Genomic DNA, 21,500 nt, shown 5'->3' with positions numbered 1-21,500 from the left:
TAGATATGTTTTAGGAAAGTTAGGGATACTTTGTAAGATACGAGCGGTATCGAAACGTATTGCTACTATTGCCAGACAAATAAAAGTTGGTAATGTTCAAATAGGAAGATGTTTTCCGAGTAAGAAGGGGGAACTGAACATTTTTCTACGTGCTTTAGCACGGAAAACGGTAGTACTTTCGGTTCGGTTCGATTCTGATCCTGCTTTTATGGTTCTTCCAATAAAGAAGATATTTACGAGGCTCGAATCGTCCGTCGACAAAACTAACGTGTAAAGGATAGAGCATAAGACGATTTGCGGTTTAGCAAAATCCCTGGTTTTCCGTATGATTCCCATTTTTCTCTCTCTCTCTCTCTCTTTATCTCTTTCTTTGAACAGTACTAGCTAGCGCAAATCCATTACGTCGATGAATGTACATTGTACAAACAATTGTGAACGTACAAACGTATCTAAAAACAACGAATAAGAATGATTCTTATTTCTTCCAAGGCCAATCTTTGCTTTTCCGTGGTAGAAACCTGTACGTTTCTTGCTTGTATCATACGATATTAATACAACCATCGATGATTACGATTTTATTCTTTTTTATTCTAAAATACGATAAAAATGTATTCATTTTTCTTAGTTTCTTTATTGTCGTCGAACAACGAGTAGAAGGAAATAATTTACTTCCATTGTAACCACCGACATTTTAACTTGCCGGTTTTCTCTTTCGCTTTTCCTTTTCCCTCTTTTATCGTCCTTTTCCGCCCGAGAAAAGACTATTTATTTACAAAATCTAGATATTACGTAGCCTTGCAAACCATAATAGAGGGCATTATTTATCTTCTTTTGTGAAATTCTCCGCGAGAACTTAGAAGAAAAGTAACGACAATAATTATATCAAGATAATACTCTTAAAAAAATTATTCTTTTTTATTCTTTTATATATTTTTTATTTTTTATTATTTTTTCAAGCGGATCTGTTTCACCAGTTCTTTTCATTTTTTTCATTCAACAGAGATGATCATTTTTATATGTTATATAAATACAGGTAATGATTGCAGTTGATTCATTTGTAAAACAATAAAATTTATATTTGTAAAAGAGAAAAATAAACAATTATATAAATCGACCGTAATTTTTTAGCTGTGAACGGAAATTAACCATGTACTACTATTACTAAAAATGATTTATCAGGTCTCATTAAGATTTGAGATCCTCTTTTTCTTTCTTTTTATACGTCGTTCATTATTTCATAATTAACCTTTCTTAAGACTTGATGAATCATTTGTAATTATCCAGCATTTAAAATTGTTTGAACATATTGTAGTTTAGGAAAGAAATGAAAAATGAAGAAATTTAATCAATTCTTCGTACTCGTATGGCTTACCTGTATAAAGGATCGCCGTTATCCTTCCTGAACCATAGGACCATAGTGACGGCATCGTTCGGTTCCCGTGGTTGTATGTTACAAGGTAAAATCGCTCTTTGACCGGCCACCCCTTGTATCGACACCATGGGTACTGAAACACGATCGATGAAAACTGTGAGCTTCTTTCGGCGCGCGCAAAAACTATCTCTACGTTTCCTAAAGAATAGAATTTCTTCAAAGATTTTTCAAGGAAAGTATTTTTCCTCGCTTGCGTTTTCTTTTAATCATTTAAAGAACATTCTATTGTGTTGAAATAAAATTCTCAGCTTTTTCTTAACTTCCTAAAGAAAAAGTCATTTTTATACGTTACGTTTCTGATTTATTCTTCTAGCGATATTAAATGTTTAAAGGATCTTTAAAATTTTCAAGAACTGTACTGTTGACACACTTACAGTGTATTTTAATAATTAAAAATAATATTTACTGTATCATGAACCATTGTCGTTAAACTGATGATAATTAATAGTTTCAGGTGAAATAGAACGACGTTTTTTTTTTTGTTATATTTTTGAAATATCTTTCTTACGTATACATTTGAAATAAATTTCTATTTAAATCAAAAACTATATAATAAAAAAAAAAGAAGTAATATTATTATCGTTCTAATTTTGTTGGTTACAGTTTTCCTATCATTTATTGTCAAATAAGGATATTTATTTATTTGTATTAATATTATAATAAAACATGTGTAAATTTTATGATTAAAATTTTCAAGCCTTAAGACGAAACGTTGGATTCGTGACGTAAATTATGTCAATTCGGATCCGACGAATGATCTCCTTGATTATCATGCGAGGAAATTATAAGAGAGAAAGAAAGCGCTTACGAAAATGGGATAAGACCTTTTCGAAAAACTCTATTCGTTGAGTATCGGCCGCAAGGGCGTAAAAGAAATGCGAGCTTGAATAAAGCCAAGTTCCTGTATAAAGCAAATGGGTCGACGTTCGAAGCGAAGTGGATCCTTAAGCACGGTTCGCGACACTTACCATTCGGTCGCACGGTCGTGAGTTCGTCGACGAGCACTTCCGGCAATAATGCAGATTTTTATCGGGTAACTCGGTCTCGTATTCGCTTTTCCAACGGCTCATGAATAATCCTACCGCATTCGACTTTCGCGTTCGACCGAATCGTTCTCCAACGCGGTCAATATTATTTTCCTTTTTATATTTTTATTTTTGTTTGAGAAGGGGAACGAAAAATGTATCCAAGAAGATTTCCAATTTCTTACGTTTTATATCAATACTATGATTATCATACGGGAGTATATATTTTTTAACCTAATTTTAACATAACGTCGATTAAATTTATAAATAAATGTAATTTTATTTATATTTCCTTCGTTGTGCATATTCGTAAAACGATCTTAGATAATTTTATTAACTTTTATCTTTTTTCTTTTTTATTATGTAGGACACAAGGTAGTGATATTTTTATTTTTTTTTAGACGTGTCTCCTCGTGATAGCTTTTTCGCATTAGATACAACCAACGTAGCGAGCTTGCAACAGATGCCTCTCAATTTCTCCTATGTCAATCTGGTCAGACAGGTAGCTTCGCTTTTCCAATTTAATTGCTATAGATTTTCTAACTTTTTGTTTAGAGAACAATTACTCCATTTCTTCACATTTGTTCCGCGCGACGTATTGACAAACTTCGTATTTGAAATATGAACATTTTTCATTCGAGTATAAAAACAGAAATTTTCATTCTTTCGATATTTTGTATTCTTCTTATAAAACATTTGGGAGAAAAATATGTATGTTACAGGGTCGTATTATTTTTAAAATAACTATTTTTTTCATGAATTTGTCAATTTTCGAAGTGCTCATATTGAATGTCGAGAAAGGAAATCAAAACGAATGAAAATTTTTCGCGAATTCACGTTTCGTGTAATCTGATTTTTGTTACGAATTTCAAGTCAATTTGTTTAGCGATTTTGATACCGGAGTAACACGTGTAACGTGTGGACTTTGATACGAAACGAAAATAACTAAAAATATTTTGTACAGTTCATTTTTTGAATTCAACATACAACTTTTAAAACTCGTACTACTATTAACACAATTATAATTATTACAGTTATTACTTTTAATTAAACAAAAGCATGGTAACTTCTTCTCTCCAAATTTTATTCTTTTAAGAATTTTCACAAGTTACGTATTCTAATAATTCAGCTTACAATAAATAAAAAGTAAAACAACTAATAAGTTCCGTTGAAAGAACTAGTTCCCGTTGGATTACTAAAGTTAAACAGCTATGGGCATGGTTAGTACTTGAATGAGTTCATCGTTTCGGAACACCGTGTGCTGTTGACTCTCGGGATGTGTGTCAGGGCTGTGGAAAGAGGTCAACAAGGTCTCTCAAGCCGGTAAAAGGGAGAGTAATAAGGACACATAACAAATAATAATTTACCTTATATCTAGATCAATAATAATTTTCCTAGCGTAAATTTAGAAAGGTAGCTAGACGTTCATTCAATGTGATATTTGAAGGTTAAACAAATACATATGTAGACATGCACAGACAGAATCAAAAGGTTTATTTGGATCCAGTTTTTCGAGCTTAAACGATTGACCTATCATAATCATCAATAAAAACTAACCCGACACGTTCGCACTATAATCGAAATCACATGGTCCTGAAGCTTGAAATTGGATCAGCAACGAAACGAAGTCGTTATTGGGCTAATCGAGTCCTTTCTCGTTAGTCCAATTATTCTTAAGGTGGCTAGGCTGAAGTGGTGCAATGACAGCCGTGATAAATGTACGTGACTTGATATCGATTACACGGTAGGTAAGCTACCTTGGTAAAGTACTCGAAAGGAGTGGTTTTACGTTAGAAGATTCCGCTTGAAAGCACAGGGCATCGTTATTTGTTCTCGTTAACGACAAACGCGACTTTCGATCTAATCTTATAGAGAAGGGAGAACATCAAACTGTACGTTTCGATTGGAGGCACGCTTTTAGCTCCCATGGGATCCAATCTTGTTCGTTCAAAGACCTTGGCTAAATGTTATTTCTCGACTAGAAGAGATCGCGGGATTACTTACGGATTCTCCAACTCGTAAGACAACGGTTAACGTCATTACGGACATAGAATCGAATCACGTTTTGATTTACTGTTCGACTCTTTCACTACCTTTGGAAATGCATTAAAAAAGGAAATTGATCTGGTAGGTAAGGAACTTAACTCGGTTGGTCAAGGGAAGAAAAAAAAACAATGGGAAATTTGTCAGTACCTATGACGTTTAAAGAGAATCAAAGATCCCTCGATGCTTGTTTCCTCTCGATTCTGCTTTTTTTTTATTTTTAAGAGAGAAATAAAATTATATATTAGAAAATTATTATTATCTTTTTGGAATACTTTGGAAATATTTTAGTACAAATCTTATTGATCATCGACGAGAGAAAATTACAATAATAAATTATTCCTCTCGCGTCTCTTTTCTTATTTGTTATTTATTAAAAAAAAAAAATAAAAAATCTTTACATCCTTCGGATCCTTATGACACAATAACCAGTAGCGTAAAATTGATTTTGATGCTTCGAAGGATAAAAAGCCTTTGTACCTTCTCTTAATTAGGTTTCGCGTAAAATAATAATTAATTTACAGATAGCATTGTCGAGTCGTTAGAAACGTAATCTGTTTCTGACGTGTTTCATAGCAACGAGCATAATTAGCAGAGCTCGACCCGGACATAACCAAATGAATTCGCGAACGGTTGTACGATGGTGACGGTCCTTCTTGAAAATCTTTCCCTCGCTTAGATGGTATTTCTTATTTCGTAATTACTCTTTTTCCCTATCTCTTTCTTCCACTACTTTTTTCTTCTTTTTTTTTTTTCTCTCTCTTTTTCTTTCTCTCTTACTAAACCAAAGTAAAATAGAATGCAAACTATTGAAATATCTTTTACGTTCTTTATATTTGGTCGGTGAAACGAAAAGGTGACTGGACTGAAAAGGAAAATGGGTTATACGGATTTCGCTTAAGATGGCTGGCATAGATTACGACTTTTTATTCAGTGGGAAAAAGAAAACGAAAAGTGCACGAAAGGATGAGGAAGAAAGAGAGAGAGAGAGAGAAATCAGAGTGCAGAGTAGTTAATAGGATTCAACGAACGAGATTCAAGAAAATTCAACGAGAAATTACAATCCCTCTTTGTTCACAATTGTTGACATTTTTTACATTATTTCTTTGCGCTAATACTTTAATGAATGATATATGATATAAACGTTAATTGCAACCTTGATGCGTTGATTGCTAAGGTTCAAACATTTAGTACTTTTCGATAGTATTTAAATTAATTTAGAATCGCTAACTACGAAACTTGGATAGTATTTATGCACACGAGTATCTAATTGTTAATACAAATTATTTTTCAATTGAGTTATCGACAGATCGTAAAAATTGTTAATTATGAAATTAAGATTTGTTGTTTTGTTCGAATTTAAAAAAAAAGAAAAAATGTGATCCGAATATTTGTCCTGTTTTTGGTTTTCGAAATGAAAATTAATGAATCCAGTTGGTCGATATAACGAATCGTCTAAAATGAAATTAGTAAAAAAGAAATGATGTAAAAGGATTTATAAGCTGGTTGTATTGTTGGTCTGGTTATAAATTGGCTAACTGAGAGAACAGATCCTCGATCATTTATCCGCGTGGGAAGCACGTCGAGTGTTTCCAATTATTTTAAACGACAAAAGAGACGTCAACCATCCCTTAATGGAATAATAATGCCACGACCACGACTACGTTTAAGGACTACTCTTGTAGATGCAGCTATTACGTTCATGGTAACCGTTTTCATATATGGTAGAAGCTGACCTCAATAGAAACTGACCTTTATAAAAGATCTTTTATATTTATTATACATCCATTTTATGAGTCGCTCAGAAGTCCGGAAAACAAAAATTGACAAAATTAATATTTTACAACACATTTGTTTCTTAGTTTGATCAGAAAAGTATATAAAGTTGTTTTTCTTTCTTTCAAAGGATACGTTCTGCATCAAAAAACAAGTTATCTGCTGCAGGATGTGCGAATAATTACGTGAATGTTTATAGGAACAATGACAGCATCTTAAAAACATTATAAATTTGATCTATTAATAATTGAAAAAGATAATGTAAACGCGATAGAGAAATTACGATTTTTCTTAAATATCTTATACCTTTCGTAGCATAGATCCACGTTTAGATTTTTCTCTTTTCGTTTTATCTCGTACGACTGTATTATTTGTCTATCAACGTTCAATGCACCAGTAATTTCCGCCCTTTTTCTTTCTCTTTTATTTACTGTTTTTATCGATTATTCCTCTCGTGATTAAATGTACGTGCTTATCTTTCAACGTCACATTAAAAATAAAAAAGAAATGATAGAAAGAAAAAAGAAAAAAATCTTTGCCGTGAGTACTCTCGTGTTCACGTTTAAAATTCATTTCTAATCAATTTCAATCAACTTCATTGTACTTCCTTGTCAGGATCGACTTTCGTTACCGTTCGCGATTATTCGTCGCGTATTAATCCGACATTCAACTGTGATTATGATGAAACAGGAGGATAGCACAATTTTACTCACAATCTCAACTTCTCTTTGCAAATGTATACTCACTTGGGTAATTTGTTTATTTCAAATTGCATCTTCAATAATTGTAATTTTTTGGATAATTATTGCATATTCGTTTACGATAAAACATAGTTTATTCATATAAGTGGGAACATGATTTACCTTTTTTCGTTTCTATTTGTCTATTCTATTGTTTTTCGATTATTACGAGTATGTTTTTAGGTTTGAACATAAGAGTGAATGTTAACTCAAATATTTCTCGATAATATAATCTACTATTCAGATTTAGGTGTTTACTCGCGTTCAACAATAAATTCAAAATAAAATGAATAATCAATAAATATAATTTGATACGCGAATTAGAAAAATTTCATTCATTAATTGTTCCTATTAACAATTTAAAAATTAATGAAACCACATTGATGAAAAATAATGAATTCGTATTAGAAAAAAATATTTTCTATGTATTCTCGTAATTGTTGTATCGAAATTATACGTAATAATGAACGACCTCGAGTTCATATTATTTGAAAGAATTTAAAAGGTTCGTTTCGTCGTTCTATTTTCTATTATATTTTTATCTGAATAAAGCTTATTCTACTCGATTTTACGGAATCGAATTATCCATTAAGAAAATTGATTGGAAGCGTTAAAGTAGAAATTTGATAAAACGTTGTTTATTTCCTAAGAGACTATTAAAAGCGACAGAATTTGTATTAGTTATCTTGGAACATTGTGTGGTCGGTAGAACGTTTGTGTTGTAATTTAAATGGCAGAACTTCGAGTTGATTAATACATCGATTTGGTTGGTGTAACGGTCGTCACTAAAATTCGATTATATCTCAATAATTATGGGTAGTATAAACTCTGATTTTGCAGTTGCAATTGATGTATGCAATACAGAGGTATAACGCTAATCGAGATGCATGCGAATTAATTGGATTACGTTGCATTGTGTTCAGTACGATTGACAGGTAGCCATTAGGAAACTCGATAATTAAGCAAAGGTAAATCTATTCGCGCGCATATGAAAGAATTTATTTAAGAGAGAAAAAATCTTAACATTTAAACCTAATTTTCGAATTTTCCCAATTGAGCAAAATCCCACTATTGAGTTGTTCAATCATTTGTGTTAGTGGTAGCTTTGCATCATAGTTGAAAGCATGTTTGTCCTTTCGGAAATGGATGAAATTTCGAAAAGCTAAGGTAACCAGGAACGTTACTGAACGAACATTGGTTTGCATGTTCTCTTCCTCTAACGCCGGAGGTAGAAGCAGTGATTTCGATTCGTGCCGACTGATATCGAATCGTGTCGAGATTTCATAGAGAAATTGTTAGTTGGACGAATGTGATATGAACTATGACTATCGTTTCGATTCGATTAGAGAATATCTCTCGCATACAAATACGAAGTAACATGGTATTATATATATAGATAGATAGATAGATAGATTGATAGATAGAGAAGGGCACTCGCGTAGACGTTAGATTCTACTACCGTTGCGTTTGCTTGGATTAGGTTTGATATCGAGTAAGGTTCATGCATCTTGACGAGGCGAGAGTCCTGCTCCTGTTTATCGAGTCGAGATTTGTGATAGCCGATGGAGGTCGTCCGAGGATCGGATGAAGGTCACATAACCGCGGCAGGATGGCACCGGCCAAACCCTTATCAACCTCGCCATCCATCCAATGTAACCAACGTTTCTACATACACATAGTTACATAGTATACCTAACCCAGCCCCGAGCTGATTTGGCTCACGATTGACAAACGGTCACTGGTACTGCACTCCTTTCTCTTTTATAACTCTTGGTTTTCCCCCTTTCTCTTCTCATTCTGTATCATATTTCAATGTTCGAAAAATCTGTGTGATTGTTTTAAAAAATTCATCTCTTCAATATTCTACCTCTTTTTTTTTTCCTGAATCGTCTTTGTTCTACGCGTCCGTATCATCTGTTATTTTACGACCATGATTTTTTATTACCGGGGATATTTTTCATTCAATAACCATTGGTATGGGTGTATATCGACGTAATAACGAAAAAGAAAATCAGGTTAAAAAAAGGTAGACATTTGTCAGAGTTGCCGAGATTTTCTAGAGTTATTTGTGTTTTTATTATTAAGTAAAGTTATTTGTTATTTTAGTCATTTGTGTCATGGTCGAGAGTATTAAATAGAGTTAGAAACAATATAATTATAAAGCGACTGTAGTTAAATTATTAGAAAGGTACGATCACGGTAAAGTTAGGATCTATTAATTAGAACAAGTAATAGAACTTAGAATTTGAAGTTGTTATTTGTGCGATCGTGTTTTTTTGGTCGTTATCGATTTTAGTTATAATGAAGTAATCAAAGTTTATGAATTGTGATTGAACAATAATGTAAATGCGTGTTAGGCGTCTGTGCATATAGGGAAGAGAAAAATAGATTGATGAAACGAGTAAAAAGAGAAAAATAGAATATGGCCAAATTTGTGAGTCTTTCAATTTACTGTCACATCGAATGGTTATATTCGTTGAAAAAGAAAAAACCAGTGGAATGCAATAAATGGGTGCGAATGAATAATGGATACTTTTTCCTTTTTGCATTTTAAGTTAAACAAATGTTATAGATATTTGTAAGCTAATCGATTGTAATATGATTTTCCTCATCTATCGAAGAGTTTATTTACATTTATAGTAGGGCTCATCAACTATATTGCTCGTGTTTATGTATTTTAAGGATCCATCGTTTACATAGAGAGCGTATATTATATTACGTATTATTCAGAATATTCTCTCAGTCTATTATGGGAAAGCATTATATTTAATATGTGCTATTATTTTGTTCAGGAGTGTAGAAAAATCTTAATATTCAAGTTTTAGAGATAGATAAATTGTATATTTATATAAGTGTTATAGTTGTGTTCAAAGGTGTAAAAAAATCTTCTCTATTGAATTTATAGGGATAAAAAAAGAATATATTTTGATTAGTGTTATAATTCTGTTTAGAAATGTAAAAATAACTTAAAAATATTAGATTTCCAAAGATAATGAAATTGTCTATTTTTGTTTATTTTAATTAGAAGTTTTACAATTTTGTTCACACATAAATATAAAAATATTTTAAATATTATATTCATAGAGATGAATAAATTGTATATGTTTATTTGTGTACGAATATCACGCTCATAGTTAAATCATTTTAATGAGATAAGTTTAGTGTATTTTTGGATACATTTAAGCTTATTGTATTGTACTTCTTATGCAAATCCATTGCCGTTATCTGAGACCATGAGAAGTGGGATGCGTATCGCGAAAGTTCAAAGTTTCTCGGAAATAATCGGTGTAGCGAAACGCCTCTACGGACGAACGTTGAAACGTAGAAACTTTTGTCAGACTATCATTTGCGTCTAGTTGAGAATGCGACACCATTTACGAAAAAGCAAGAAGCCTTTGTGGAGGATGGCTAGAAAATTATTCGATTAGAAAAGAAAAGAGAGAAAGAAAAGATGAGCAACAAAGTAAAAGAGAAGAAAGATTAAGAAAAATATCGCGGCCAGTTCGTTCGTCTTTTTGCACTCACTATTAATTAAAACTTTCATCTTCCTCTAAGAAAAAATTTGTTTACCAGGGTTTCTTATTTTGCTCTGTTCCGTGAAAAAATATTAATGTTTACGAAAATTGTCTTAGTTAGTTTATTTTTCTACTCTGAATAAAATTAACATAACAAATTTCATAACAAAAATGTTTGCAATATTTTTATATATATATTTCTATATACATTATATTAACATATTATTTATCTTACAAGTGGATCGATCGTTGTGTAGTTTAAAATAAAATCGATTATAGAAACTTCTTTCTCGTTACGTACATATATTGAAATTGAACAATCAAACTTTTTTCAATAAATTCAATAATTCTAAATTTTAGTAAGATGGATTTAAACCCTCTACTCTTGTCGAGATTTTCCCTTTTATCTTCGAACTCGGCAATTCGTTAAGCTGATTATCTCAGGATAGTATAAATTAAAAATTTTAATTTTTCTACTTGATAGAGAGAAATTCGATAAGTAGAAAAGAATCTGTAAGGTCGGTAATTCAATGAATAAAATGTATTATATAAGTATATTCGAAAAAAGGAAAATCTAATAGCTATCGTATCGATAAGAAGTGAAAAAATAAACGTACTAGAGCTTCCAGAGCTCGAATCCTTTCCTTTTTTTATGTCCTATGGTATCAATGAAAGAACAGAGGTAAAGGATTGATTACGGATATCTGAATATGTGTAGATAATTGGTAATTTTTTTCCTTTCTAACGAACAAGCCACGTAATACAATGGTCGGATTCAATTAATTAACTCTAATTTATTTCTTTAGTAATTTATTACAAATCTTTTACTTCAACGTCACAACGTGGTTGAAATATATTATTGAAAGAGACGAGAGAGCTTTTATTAACGAAGAATGAGACAGTGACCGAGTGAGAGAGCGAGAAAAAAAGAAAGAGATATTGTTGCAAAAGTTAATGCGATTGGTTTGTTATAATCTGGAAATACTTTAAAAATGACTTTATAAATAGAACCCGTTTTGCGCATTGATATTTTTGATAAAATAAATAAATTACACGGAATCGTTATCTTGTGATTTAGTATTAACGATTTTATAATCCTTCCAGTTCTACGTCAGTCATTTTTTAATCAACGATAATACGTAAAAGCATAGTAAAAATTAATACCTTTCAGCGTTTTAGAGTTGAAATATCTTATTTTTGTACATAAGTATCAATATACTGATTATAACGAACGTAAAATACAATAAAATCAATCAATATAAACGTTGGATCAAAGATAATCCTGAGCGAACGATACATATAGTATTTTTTGCATGTAATGCACGAGGAAATCTCGTTAATTGATAGAATGCGTTAGCGTTTGTATTCGTTATTATTTCATGACATTTACAAACGATTTTATTTCAATTTATGGCAGAATTTTGTCATTGTATTTTATAGACGAGAAATGTTGAAGTTATTACTCTCAGTTTGACGTAAGTATATCACATATGCGTCGATAAAATTTTATTATCTGTATTTATAATTGAAAAATGATATTAAATAAATGTAGATTGAGAGACGTGATAATTAAATAATATTATTTAGGGAATAGAAAAAGAAGAAAGAAAATTCGTATTCTTTGGATCGCGTAAGTTGGGTTAATACGATGTAATGAAGAAAAAAAAGTAAACAAGTTAATAATTACCAGAAGAGTGCAAAACACGTACGTAGATGGTATAGTGAAAGTAGGTAATATCTAAAAGAGACGAACATACTGCGCGTTTGTCGCAACTAGCGTTGAAGGACGGGCTCGTTTGTTGCAGGTACGACCTCCAACCCTCTCTTATTCCACTTCGACACCCCCTGCTCGTCCAGGACAGTTAACAAGCATAGTTTAAACACTCGTTAGAAGTGCTTGATCGTTGTTTCAAACAAGCCGGTACGCGTACGGTACCATCCCCGGTGCGAAGGCACTATTCAAAGGTGAAAGCTGCTTATAACGAAAACGAGTCTGAAATGTACGAGACATAAGACGAACAATTGTGTTGGTATAGCAACTAAACGCGATGCCATATGAGCATCCCTAGCTATTCCACGAAGTCTTTAAGCGTAAGCTGTATAAAAAAAAAATTTCCATTGTTTCTTCTCGTCCTATAAATTATTTGACAAGGAATATCAAAAATAATATTACTATGTCTTATGATCAAATGAATGTTTTAAATAAATACAAATGTAATTGAAGAAATACTATCGTTTTAAAACGCGAGTAAAATGTATTTATAAACTCGAGGAAACGCTACGTAATGGCAAATCGTATTTCGATGTTTCAATCAATCGATCTGATTAAACTCGACGTAATTTTGCCTTAATTTCATAGATATCTAAATAATTTCATGATAATTATTTTTAAAGTCTCATTAGATTTTTCTGAAGATCGTGAACGGTTTCGATCGTTTTCCCATTCGAAGAGAAAGTTTGAAATATCCTGTGAGAAAACGTATTTCGATGAACTCGGTAGGTACTTTCGCGAAGCTGACACCGTTATATAAAGGAAAAGAGAGAGAGAGAGAGAGAGATCGATAGAAGGAGGGTTCAGGAAAGGCAATGAGAGACCTTCGATATTTTCCTTCTTACGCTCACGAAGGAAAGTAAGCGGAAGCATTCGTAACGCGGCTTCCGCGAATGACTTCGCTTCCTAGGACTGGTTAAAAGGTACGAGTAGAATGGTTAAACGAACGAACGAACGAACGAATCGATCGTCGGTAATAACGTCGGAACGGGACGGGTCTCCATTAATCCAAGGACCTTTAATTAGGGGACGACCGTGACAAACGTTGGAAATTTTTATCTAAACCTTCTTCCTACGGCCAACTCCTCGAGGGGATAATTTTTCCGCTATATTTCATTTCCTTTCTTTTTCGGCTCCTGCTTTTTTTTTTCTTTTTTTTTTTTTTTGACCGCGGTAGAAAGAAAGAGAAAGAGAGAGAGATACCTTTCCACCATTCGGATACGAAGTCTCGAAAAGTCTCGAGATTCTGTAACTTCCAGCAACCCCTCCGTTCCCAAGCCCAACTTCCAACCCAACCCAACCCCATTCGTGCGCTTAAAGGACCATGCATTTATCGCAGGTTCGTGCCATCTGACCCTAAATTGTAGCCCGAGGAACTCCTTCCCATTACGTCTTCTATTGTTCCTCTCGAATATAAAAAGCCCGCGGCATCTTCGTCGCATTAGGGCGTTTAACCTTTCCGGATATGCCGTCCTCGAGTCGTAACTTCTTTACTAATGCTATTTCTTTTTATCGTACGACAATCGTAATAATTAGAAGTGGTAGTAAATATCTCGATTTATGCGAGCAGCCATTTCAAGTTTAATTAGTTTATTACCAAATGATTCTATATTATTACATTATCAAATGAATTATTTCAGATTTTCGTTAACGTATAAAAGATGTAATTTTGTTATTTAGTTTTTTATATTAACGAATTCGCAATTGGCATTGTTAGGACTAAATATTTAATTGGATACCGTATACATTAACTTGAAATATAAAACATTATTAAATGAAGAAATAATATTACAATTGAACGAGTTTAACAAGAAAGCACGATAAAAATATATCATTTGTCAGTAAAATAAAATAAAACAAATTAATGAACAATTAAAATTCTATATTTAATAATGCAGGATAATGTTATCAACATTTAAGTGGAGATTTTTAAATGACGTAGAACTACGTCAACGATATTTAAATAAATAATTTGAAACGACTTAACGTTACCGAATTCCCAATCTCGAATATGTTAAGATTCTATATGGTTTACCTATATGATTATCGAGGGAGTTGTTTTAAGATTTTCGTGAATGCATAATAGTATAGGATATTTTTATCGGTAACTAGCGATTTTAGGAAGGAAAAAACAAGGTAAAGCATAGATATCGTTAGGTTCCACTCGCCAACGAGATTACCATTAACTCGATAGTACGTCCCACGAGTCTGAAGGAGCCTGAAGGAGCTAAACTCGGCCCTTGTTACGAAGAGGACTTGCCTCGTTTCAACAACGAGGTTATCGTTAACCCGATAGTTAAGTGCAAAGAAGCTAAAGCGATTTCACGATAGAAATCTCTTTTCGTCTATTCATTGCTTGGATGAAGTCTTGAATCCAAAGTACTTAAATATAGTATATATACCTTATATATCTCTAAGGTAAAGGACTGTCAGATCGAAGAGCATATATCGTTCTGAAAATCTGAAAGCTCAGGTCAGAATTTCCTTTAACTATCCGCACCCTCGGGAAATGAATGTAATTTCATTAGACCCCCGCAACGAACCAATTACCGAGAGTACCTATACTACTATACGATATATGTATACGGATCTCGACAACGACAATAAATCGAATGGTAATAACCGTAAAAGACGATGAAATGAAGATTGCTTCAAGATTTTTATCGATAAGCTTACCCTTGATTAGGTATTAGATATTATTTTTTTTTTTATCAAAGAAATTAATTAATAAAAATTCTAGAGAAGAGAAATAGGTTCTATTAAAATAATGATGTAACGATCCTTTCTCCTATATCCTTCTCTCAAAGGGTCATCAACTCGTGGTTAATTTACCTCGGGGAAGGATACACGTGTCCGTATGTCAACGACACGTGTGTTCTCTTGCAAGTGGACGTTACGCGTGTACGGTAAAATGACCAACGGATGCGGTACTTTACCGAAAATTCAATGTTCGACTAAATGTGTTGTTCTGTCATTTTTATTTCGTTACTATTTTAAACACAAATTATGTAATATTTATTATCACTGTCGTATTAATTACATACTAATTATGATTTTCATTTGCTTTGTTGATACAATATAGTAGGACGTGTTACGTCACGGAATAGTATCGTGTATCAAATTCACCTATCAAATAAATATTTAGTCGTAGAAAATCAATGATAATTCTTATTTCGTTTACAATGAATATTATTAAAGTTCTTAAACAATTATTCATTTTAGTGGTAATCGATAAAATTATTATTTCAAATAAATAGCATGTTTCGATAATAGGAAATATCATTAAATTGGATTCCTAAGGGAAAGATAATAGGGAAAGTGACGTTAGATAATTTAGTGGAGTTTTATGAAAATTATGATACTAATTAGTAATTAAAAAGCTTTCATTGAATATTAAATTAATGATTGAACTATTCGATATCGATTTTATAATGTATTATTCTCTTTCTAATTGCGGTTATGGCATGTATCGGTAAAAGTTTCAAAGTATAAACGTTTGGAGACTACCCTCATGATACTCATCCATTAAACATTAATTTCGATATCCTCAACGGAGAACGAACGGTCGAGCAAATAAATCAAGAGAAAAGTTTTAACGTACGGTAATTTACACGAGTAGTTTAGTGTCTCCTTTTCCGAGTTCTCTTCGTCGTCCTCCTCTCTCTCTATTTCTCTTTCTCTTTCTCTCTCTCTCTCTCTCTCTCCTATCACAAAGTCTCGTTTACACAACACGATAGTTAAAAAGGAACATTCGCGCATGGACGAAAGAACGCACGTACGTTTATCCGTTTTAACCGATTATTTTCCACCATACGCTTTTATTCTCTCTACTATTTCTATCTAAAACATCATCCCCCGTACTTCCCTTATTTTTATTTTTCCGTTTTTTCTTTCCTTTTTTTATCTTTTCTCTTCGCCGTCGACGAAGAATCGTATATATAGACGCTGCGTAAATTAATAAAAATAATAAACGTAAATCTTGTTGGAAGAACGATGTCTTTTTGACGTTTATCTAACGTTTTTATTTATCTCAACGGTTATAGTATCTTTTTATATTTTTGACTTTTAGCTAAAACAGAATAGGCACCAACTGAATGGCTATTAACTAATGATGTATGTACGCGGATCGATCATTTATACAATGGTGACAAGGGAAATTCATATAGTTCGAATATACTCACCCGGATGGTCAGGTTCGTTATTGTTTGCATCTTCGTCCAAGGACGTTGTCCTCTCCGATTGCGCATCAGCCAGAGTCGATACCTCGAAGCACGTCACCACAATCAATATCCACAGCATACTGGCAAACAACAACGTCTCTTGTCTATTTCACCCACGAATCATCCTCGCGAGACTCACGAGACTCGCGTCGTATTCCGTTGGAGAAGCTCCTTCGATGATCAATTTTGCTGTCCTCAACACTGTTCAAAAATATTAACATTCATTATTTGTTTATACGAGTCATTCGAAAGAAAACAAACTGGCCTTTGTAATCGATCACAACAATAATCATTTCTACAGGCTATCTATCGGTACGTATGAAATATTAATCTGTAGAATAATCGAAAATACCATGATGAAAATCAGATTATTGCAACCTTGTCGATCGCTGAGAAGGGGCAAATTGAGTTTCGCACGGTCGGCTTAGTCGACGAGCACTCGGTGGTGCTCGTCTTGGAAGATTTCATCAGAACACTTTTCAATGGCGAGGCATGGCGATCCACTTTTCCTGATCCTTATTCAGCACACCCTTTTTATATTCTTCCTTGTTGAAATCTAGACGGTATGTCCCGACAGTTTTCATCAAATAAGAAAGAGAAAAAGACGAAAGGTGGCGAAAGAAAAACGATTCTTTTCGTATGACACATCTCTTTCTATCATTTCTATTTCCTTTCCTTATTTTTGTTCCCTTTTTTTTTTTATTTTTTCGAATCGATCGAATATGGTTTGAAGAATGAATACGTCAGATTTTGTTCCCGTCGTTCCTTATCATCGGGTTAGGATTATGTTATTTTTTTTATTTGAATCGTTAAATTTTATTCTAATGTTCGTATTTGAGATACGAGAAGATCGAAGAGACAAAATACGCGTATTTATTTGTTATTCTTAAATAATGTTGGTAATATCGTAAACGATTGTAATACGGTTCAATAAAACTTATTTCAGATATTTCTTTGAACTTTTTTTTCGATAACACGATCGAGTTTTTAAAATTAGATGGAAGTACACACAAAGTCTCTTACTACGTAGAAGATTGATATTATCGAGAAGCGTTAGGTCGTACATGCTATTTCTTTTCCCATTACAGAACACGTCCGATGTTCTCGGCAGTTTGCAAGTACTTTTTGCTCTTTCTCCTTTCGCTCTTTCCTTTTCCTCTCGAGCTTTCCTTGAAACGAGAGGACGTGGACAAAGGTTTCTGTCTGTGTAAGTACGGCAAACGTACGGCAAAAGAGACTCGTCCTTCTGACGTGTACCACATCGGAGAGCTGGACTCACTTTTCTCCTACTTTCTAGCGAACATTACGTGGACCGGGTACGTGACATAAACTCTGTCCGTTTCGAATGGACCCGCCCTACAATCCTATACGAGATCTTCTTTGAAAATGTCATTTTCTTTCTAATCGTGTTGTACCTAAGGTTTGACCCTTTTTCTTTCCCTTCCTTTCTACATCCTTTACATTCACGTTATTTTCTTTTTTAAATTCACTTTATTGTACTTTGAGAAAGATTCCTCAATCTTTTTTCGTCTCATCCAATACAAGAACTATTATAGATTGTGTTTACTTTGAAACTATTCCAACACTGGTATTCTAATTGAAGTACATAACTATGTAACTTACAATGAAAATAACTCGAAAAAGAACTACCAAAAATTTGCTTCTGTTGGTACAAATTATTTCTCTTAAGTCAAATTGTGTGAAAGAGTAATGTTAAAAAATAAAGAATAATTTTGATTTTCATAAAAGTTTAATGGAACATGTGTCGAAGAATCTCACTCGGTTTTGATCTTTTGACGATACATTGAAATGGCCATTGACAGGATCGAATTTGATAGAAATCTTTCTATTTCCAAAGTCTCATTGAACGTCAAATGCGAATGACTGTTTGAAAATCAAATAAGTGCAGTTGAATAAACGCGAACAAAACGATTGAAGGGAGGGAGATAATTATTAGCTCGAAGATGGTAATGTAACTAATTGAATTTAGAGCTCGATTAGGCAAGAAAATTACATTATTCGGAAGCAGAAAAAGATTGTAAAAATCTTTTCAAACTAATTTAAAGGATTATCTTTGTACCAAGTTAACGGATAAACGATGGAAACTTTTTTCGGATCGAATCTTTTTATATATAATTTTAATTACGCTCGATAGGTATACCTTTATACCTGCTTATCAATAATTCTTACTGGTTTATAATTGAAGTTTATAAATAAAAGTAAATATTAATTTGTTAAGAAGATAATATATCCATTATAAAAGAAACATTTGCAACAACGCACGCACTGCTGTAAAAATTATAAGTTAGTGAATAATTTTTTACAAAAATTAGACATAATGTACGATATAATCGATTATAAAATTCACGTAAATATATTTCGTAAAAGTAGAAATATTAAATTAAACAATGGTCATATTTTTCTTACGACGTTTAATTCCGAGAACGATGTAAATTTTTCATAGTACAAAAACGTTAAAAGAAAACATGATTGATGCTTTTTAAAGCGGTCGATTTGCTTGAGGAGAACAAACGCTCGAAGTATTCAAATGCTGAGTATAGCGTTAGGAAAGTTCAATGTAATTTACATTTCATGGTCGCTCACGGTTCAATACCTGGAGTTGAAAATGCTAGATTCGGTAGCCATTTCGATGAAATTGGGAAAGAACGCAGCCCCGAACGAATGAGCCAACGAACGAAACGTAGAAACGGTTTTTGGATAAACGGGTTGCATAAAGGGTAGAACAATAATGACAAAATACAGCGATGATCGGTGCCATTTCTCACGTGTTGCGAATTGCGATGCATTTTCCATCGACGCGCCCCGTCGAACCAATTTCTGAACGCGCCGAACTATTCCCAACGGGGATTTATCGTACAACGAAATCGTTAAGAACGCATCGATCAATGAAACAGACTGAAAATATGGACCCCAAAGAGAATGGAGTAGAGCGATACGTTATTTTCATTCGCGCGTGCCATTGCAAGGAAGATCAAAAATATAAAGAAGAATCGCAACGTCAACAACATTCTTTCTTTTGTTACCAAAACTATTGATCAAATCGTATTAACTTTCCTATGAATTTATGTGCTAAGAGGTTTATCACCTTTCAACTATTCGAACATCCGTCAATCGATAGGATTGTCGTAATGGATCCCTTGAAGGTTCACTTCATAGGAAATTTAGAAATATTTACATATTTCTGGATGACCGTTTTCAATGTAATCAAAGAGAATTTCAATCACTTTTTTCTGAATTCGAAACGAGCTTTATACGCAATGAAACATCAAACAACTCTGCACGGTGATTTTCATGATCGTCAAAGGAATGTGCATGATTGCTATTATATTACATGTTTTATTTATCTCGATTACATATTCCTGTCCGAGGGAAAATTCGGAAATGTTATTAATCGTCTAGTTCGCGTAAAACACGTAAGAAACTTATTTTAGTATTTTTTCTCCAACAATTCCTAAATCTAAAGAATATATCGTTCGGTATAAACATAAACTAGCGCAGCGAGACGTATTATTATATTTATTTCCGTGTCGTTTAACGTAGTGAAAATTCTCGTTTCATTATGGGATAATTTCAAAGGAAAATGTTATGGATTGCAATAATTGACAACGTCGCTCAAAATCCGATACCTCTATCGCGAGAGATGTCGCGAGCATTTTGTTAACGTTGTGGAACGTTAACGTTGAACATGTGTCATCGAAAATCGAATGCGTATTATTCGTTTGCTGGGCTATCTATGTGTCCTTTCAATTCTACGTTTCTTTGTATCGTGCAACGAATTCTGCGTGAATTAATCGATCAGAAAATGAAGATGGAAAGGAAAAAGAAAGAACGAAAAAAGAAACACCACAGAAGGGAGGAAACCATTAATTACCTGAGCCGAGAAAATCAGTAGGTATGTCCGAGGAGGAAGGATAGAGAGAAAAAACGATCGGCCAATTAATCGATACCGGTACATCGGCAACTCGTTAACTCTATCCAAGTGGTCAGTGTTTTACAACATAGCGTTCCTTTAGGTGGTGTTCCGTCGGGGGGGGTGCGCGTGATCGTAAAGTTGGATGTAGCGCGGCTCGCGTACGTCGTCGTCGGTTCGCGAACGTAAGAGGAAACACGTGGTTCGAGAGGAGCCGAACGCGCGATCATCGGCGGCTAGCTTCCCGGTCCCGGCTTTTTTTCTCTGCACCACTGTTATCACTGCGGTCTCGCGTATCTCGTATAGTTACAGGACGATGCACCTTCGTATCTCACCATACCTTATCCGCTCCGCCTCCTGGCGCACCTCGCACGCGCTGCTATCCGCGATATTCTCGCGATCGATATTTCCTCTCGCATAAGTTATAACTTATTTTTTTTTATATCATTTTATTATTGCATTGAAAAACAAAAAAAAAAGAAAGAATAAAAACAATTACAAGGTGTCGATTTTTTTTCTCTACTTTTTTTAATTTATTTACTTTTTTCTTCTTCTTCTTCTTCTTTATTTTTTTTTTTCACTTTTCTCACTTTTTCATATCTCTCGTAATATCTACTCTATATTTCGTTTCCTTTCCCTCGTAGCGTTTTCCTTTTTTCTTCGACAAATTCTTTACAAAACTTCACTTTATCTTCTAACGACTATCGTACCTTCCCCGAGAGAGAGAGAGAGAGAGACCCTTTCTCTCTCTTTCCTTTTTCGTCGAAGGATCCACGAAGCGCGCGCCTCGAGCTCCGCGGTGTTACTGGATGCTGCCGACAAAGTTACGCGCACGGACGAGCACCCCCGCGCGTCCGCCCACCCACCCCCGTTCATCCCCGTCTAGCCGCGTCCGCGCACCCTCGTTCACTCTCGCTCGCGACCAGACCGTCCTCTCATGCTTCCTTTTTCTCGCCACCCATCTGCCCCTCTACACCCCCCCTACAATCCACCCCTCCTCCCCTTCCCCTTCCTTACTCACTCGCTGCTTCGTGCAAGCTCGATAAT

General features: G+C 33.8%; 1 protein-coding gene across 1 annotated transcript in view; it reads right to left on the bottom strand.

Moving 5' to 3' along the window:
- The window catches only part of LOC122523105 (nephrin-like), a 130,596-nt gene extending 109,921 nt beyond the window's left edge, over positions 1-20,675 (bottom strand). Inside the window, exons 1-3 of the mRNA XM_043644687.1 lie at positions 20,415-20,675; positions 16,484-16,723; positions 1,373-1,505 (exon numbers count right to left, since the gene is read on the bottom strand). Coding sequence (XP_043500622.1) covers positions 1,373-1,505; positions 16,484-16,601 — 251 coding nt within the window. The 5' untranslated portion in view covers positions 16,602-16,723; positions 20,415-20,675. The remainder of the gene's footprint in view (positions 1-1,372; positions 1,506-16,483; positions 16,724-20,414) is intronic.
- Between the last annotated feature and the right edge of the window lie 825 nt (positions 20,676-21,500).

The sequence above is a fragment of the Polistes fuscatus genome, unplaced genomic scaffold (genome assembly GCF_010416935.1).
Source record: "Polistes fuscatus isolate 324 unplaced genomic scaffold, CU_Pfus_HIC Scaffold1, whole genome shotgun sequence".
Taxonomy (NCBI): domain Eukaryota; kingdom Metazoa; phylum Arthropoda; class Insecta; order Hymenoptera; family Vespidae; genus Polistes; species Polistes fuscatus.
Note: the sequence above shows the minus strand (reverse complement) of the source record. Positions and strands in the feature narration are given on the sequence as shown.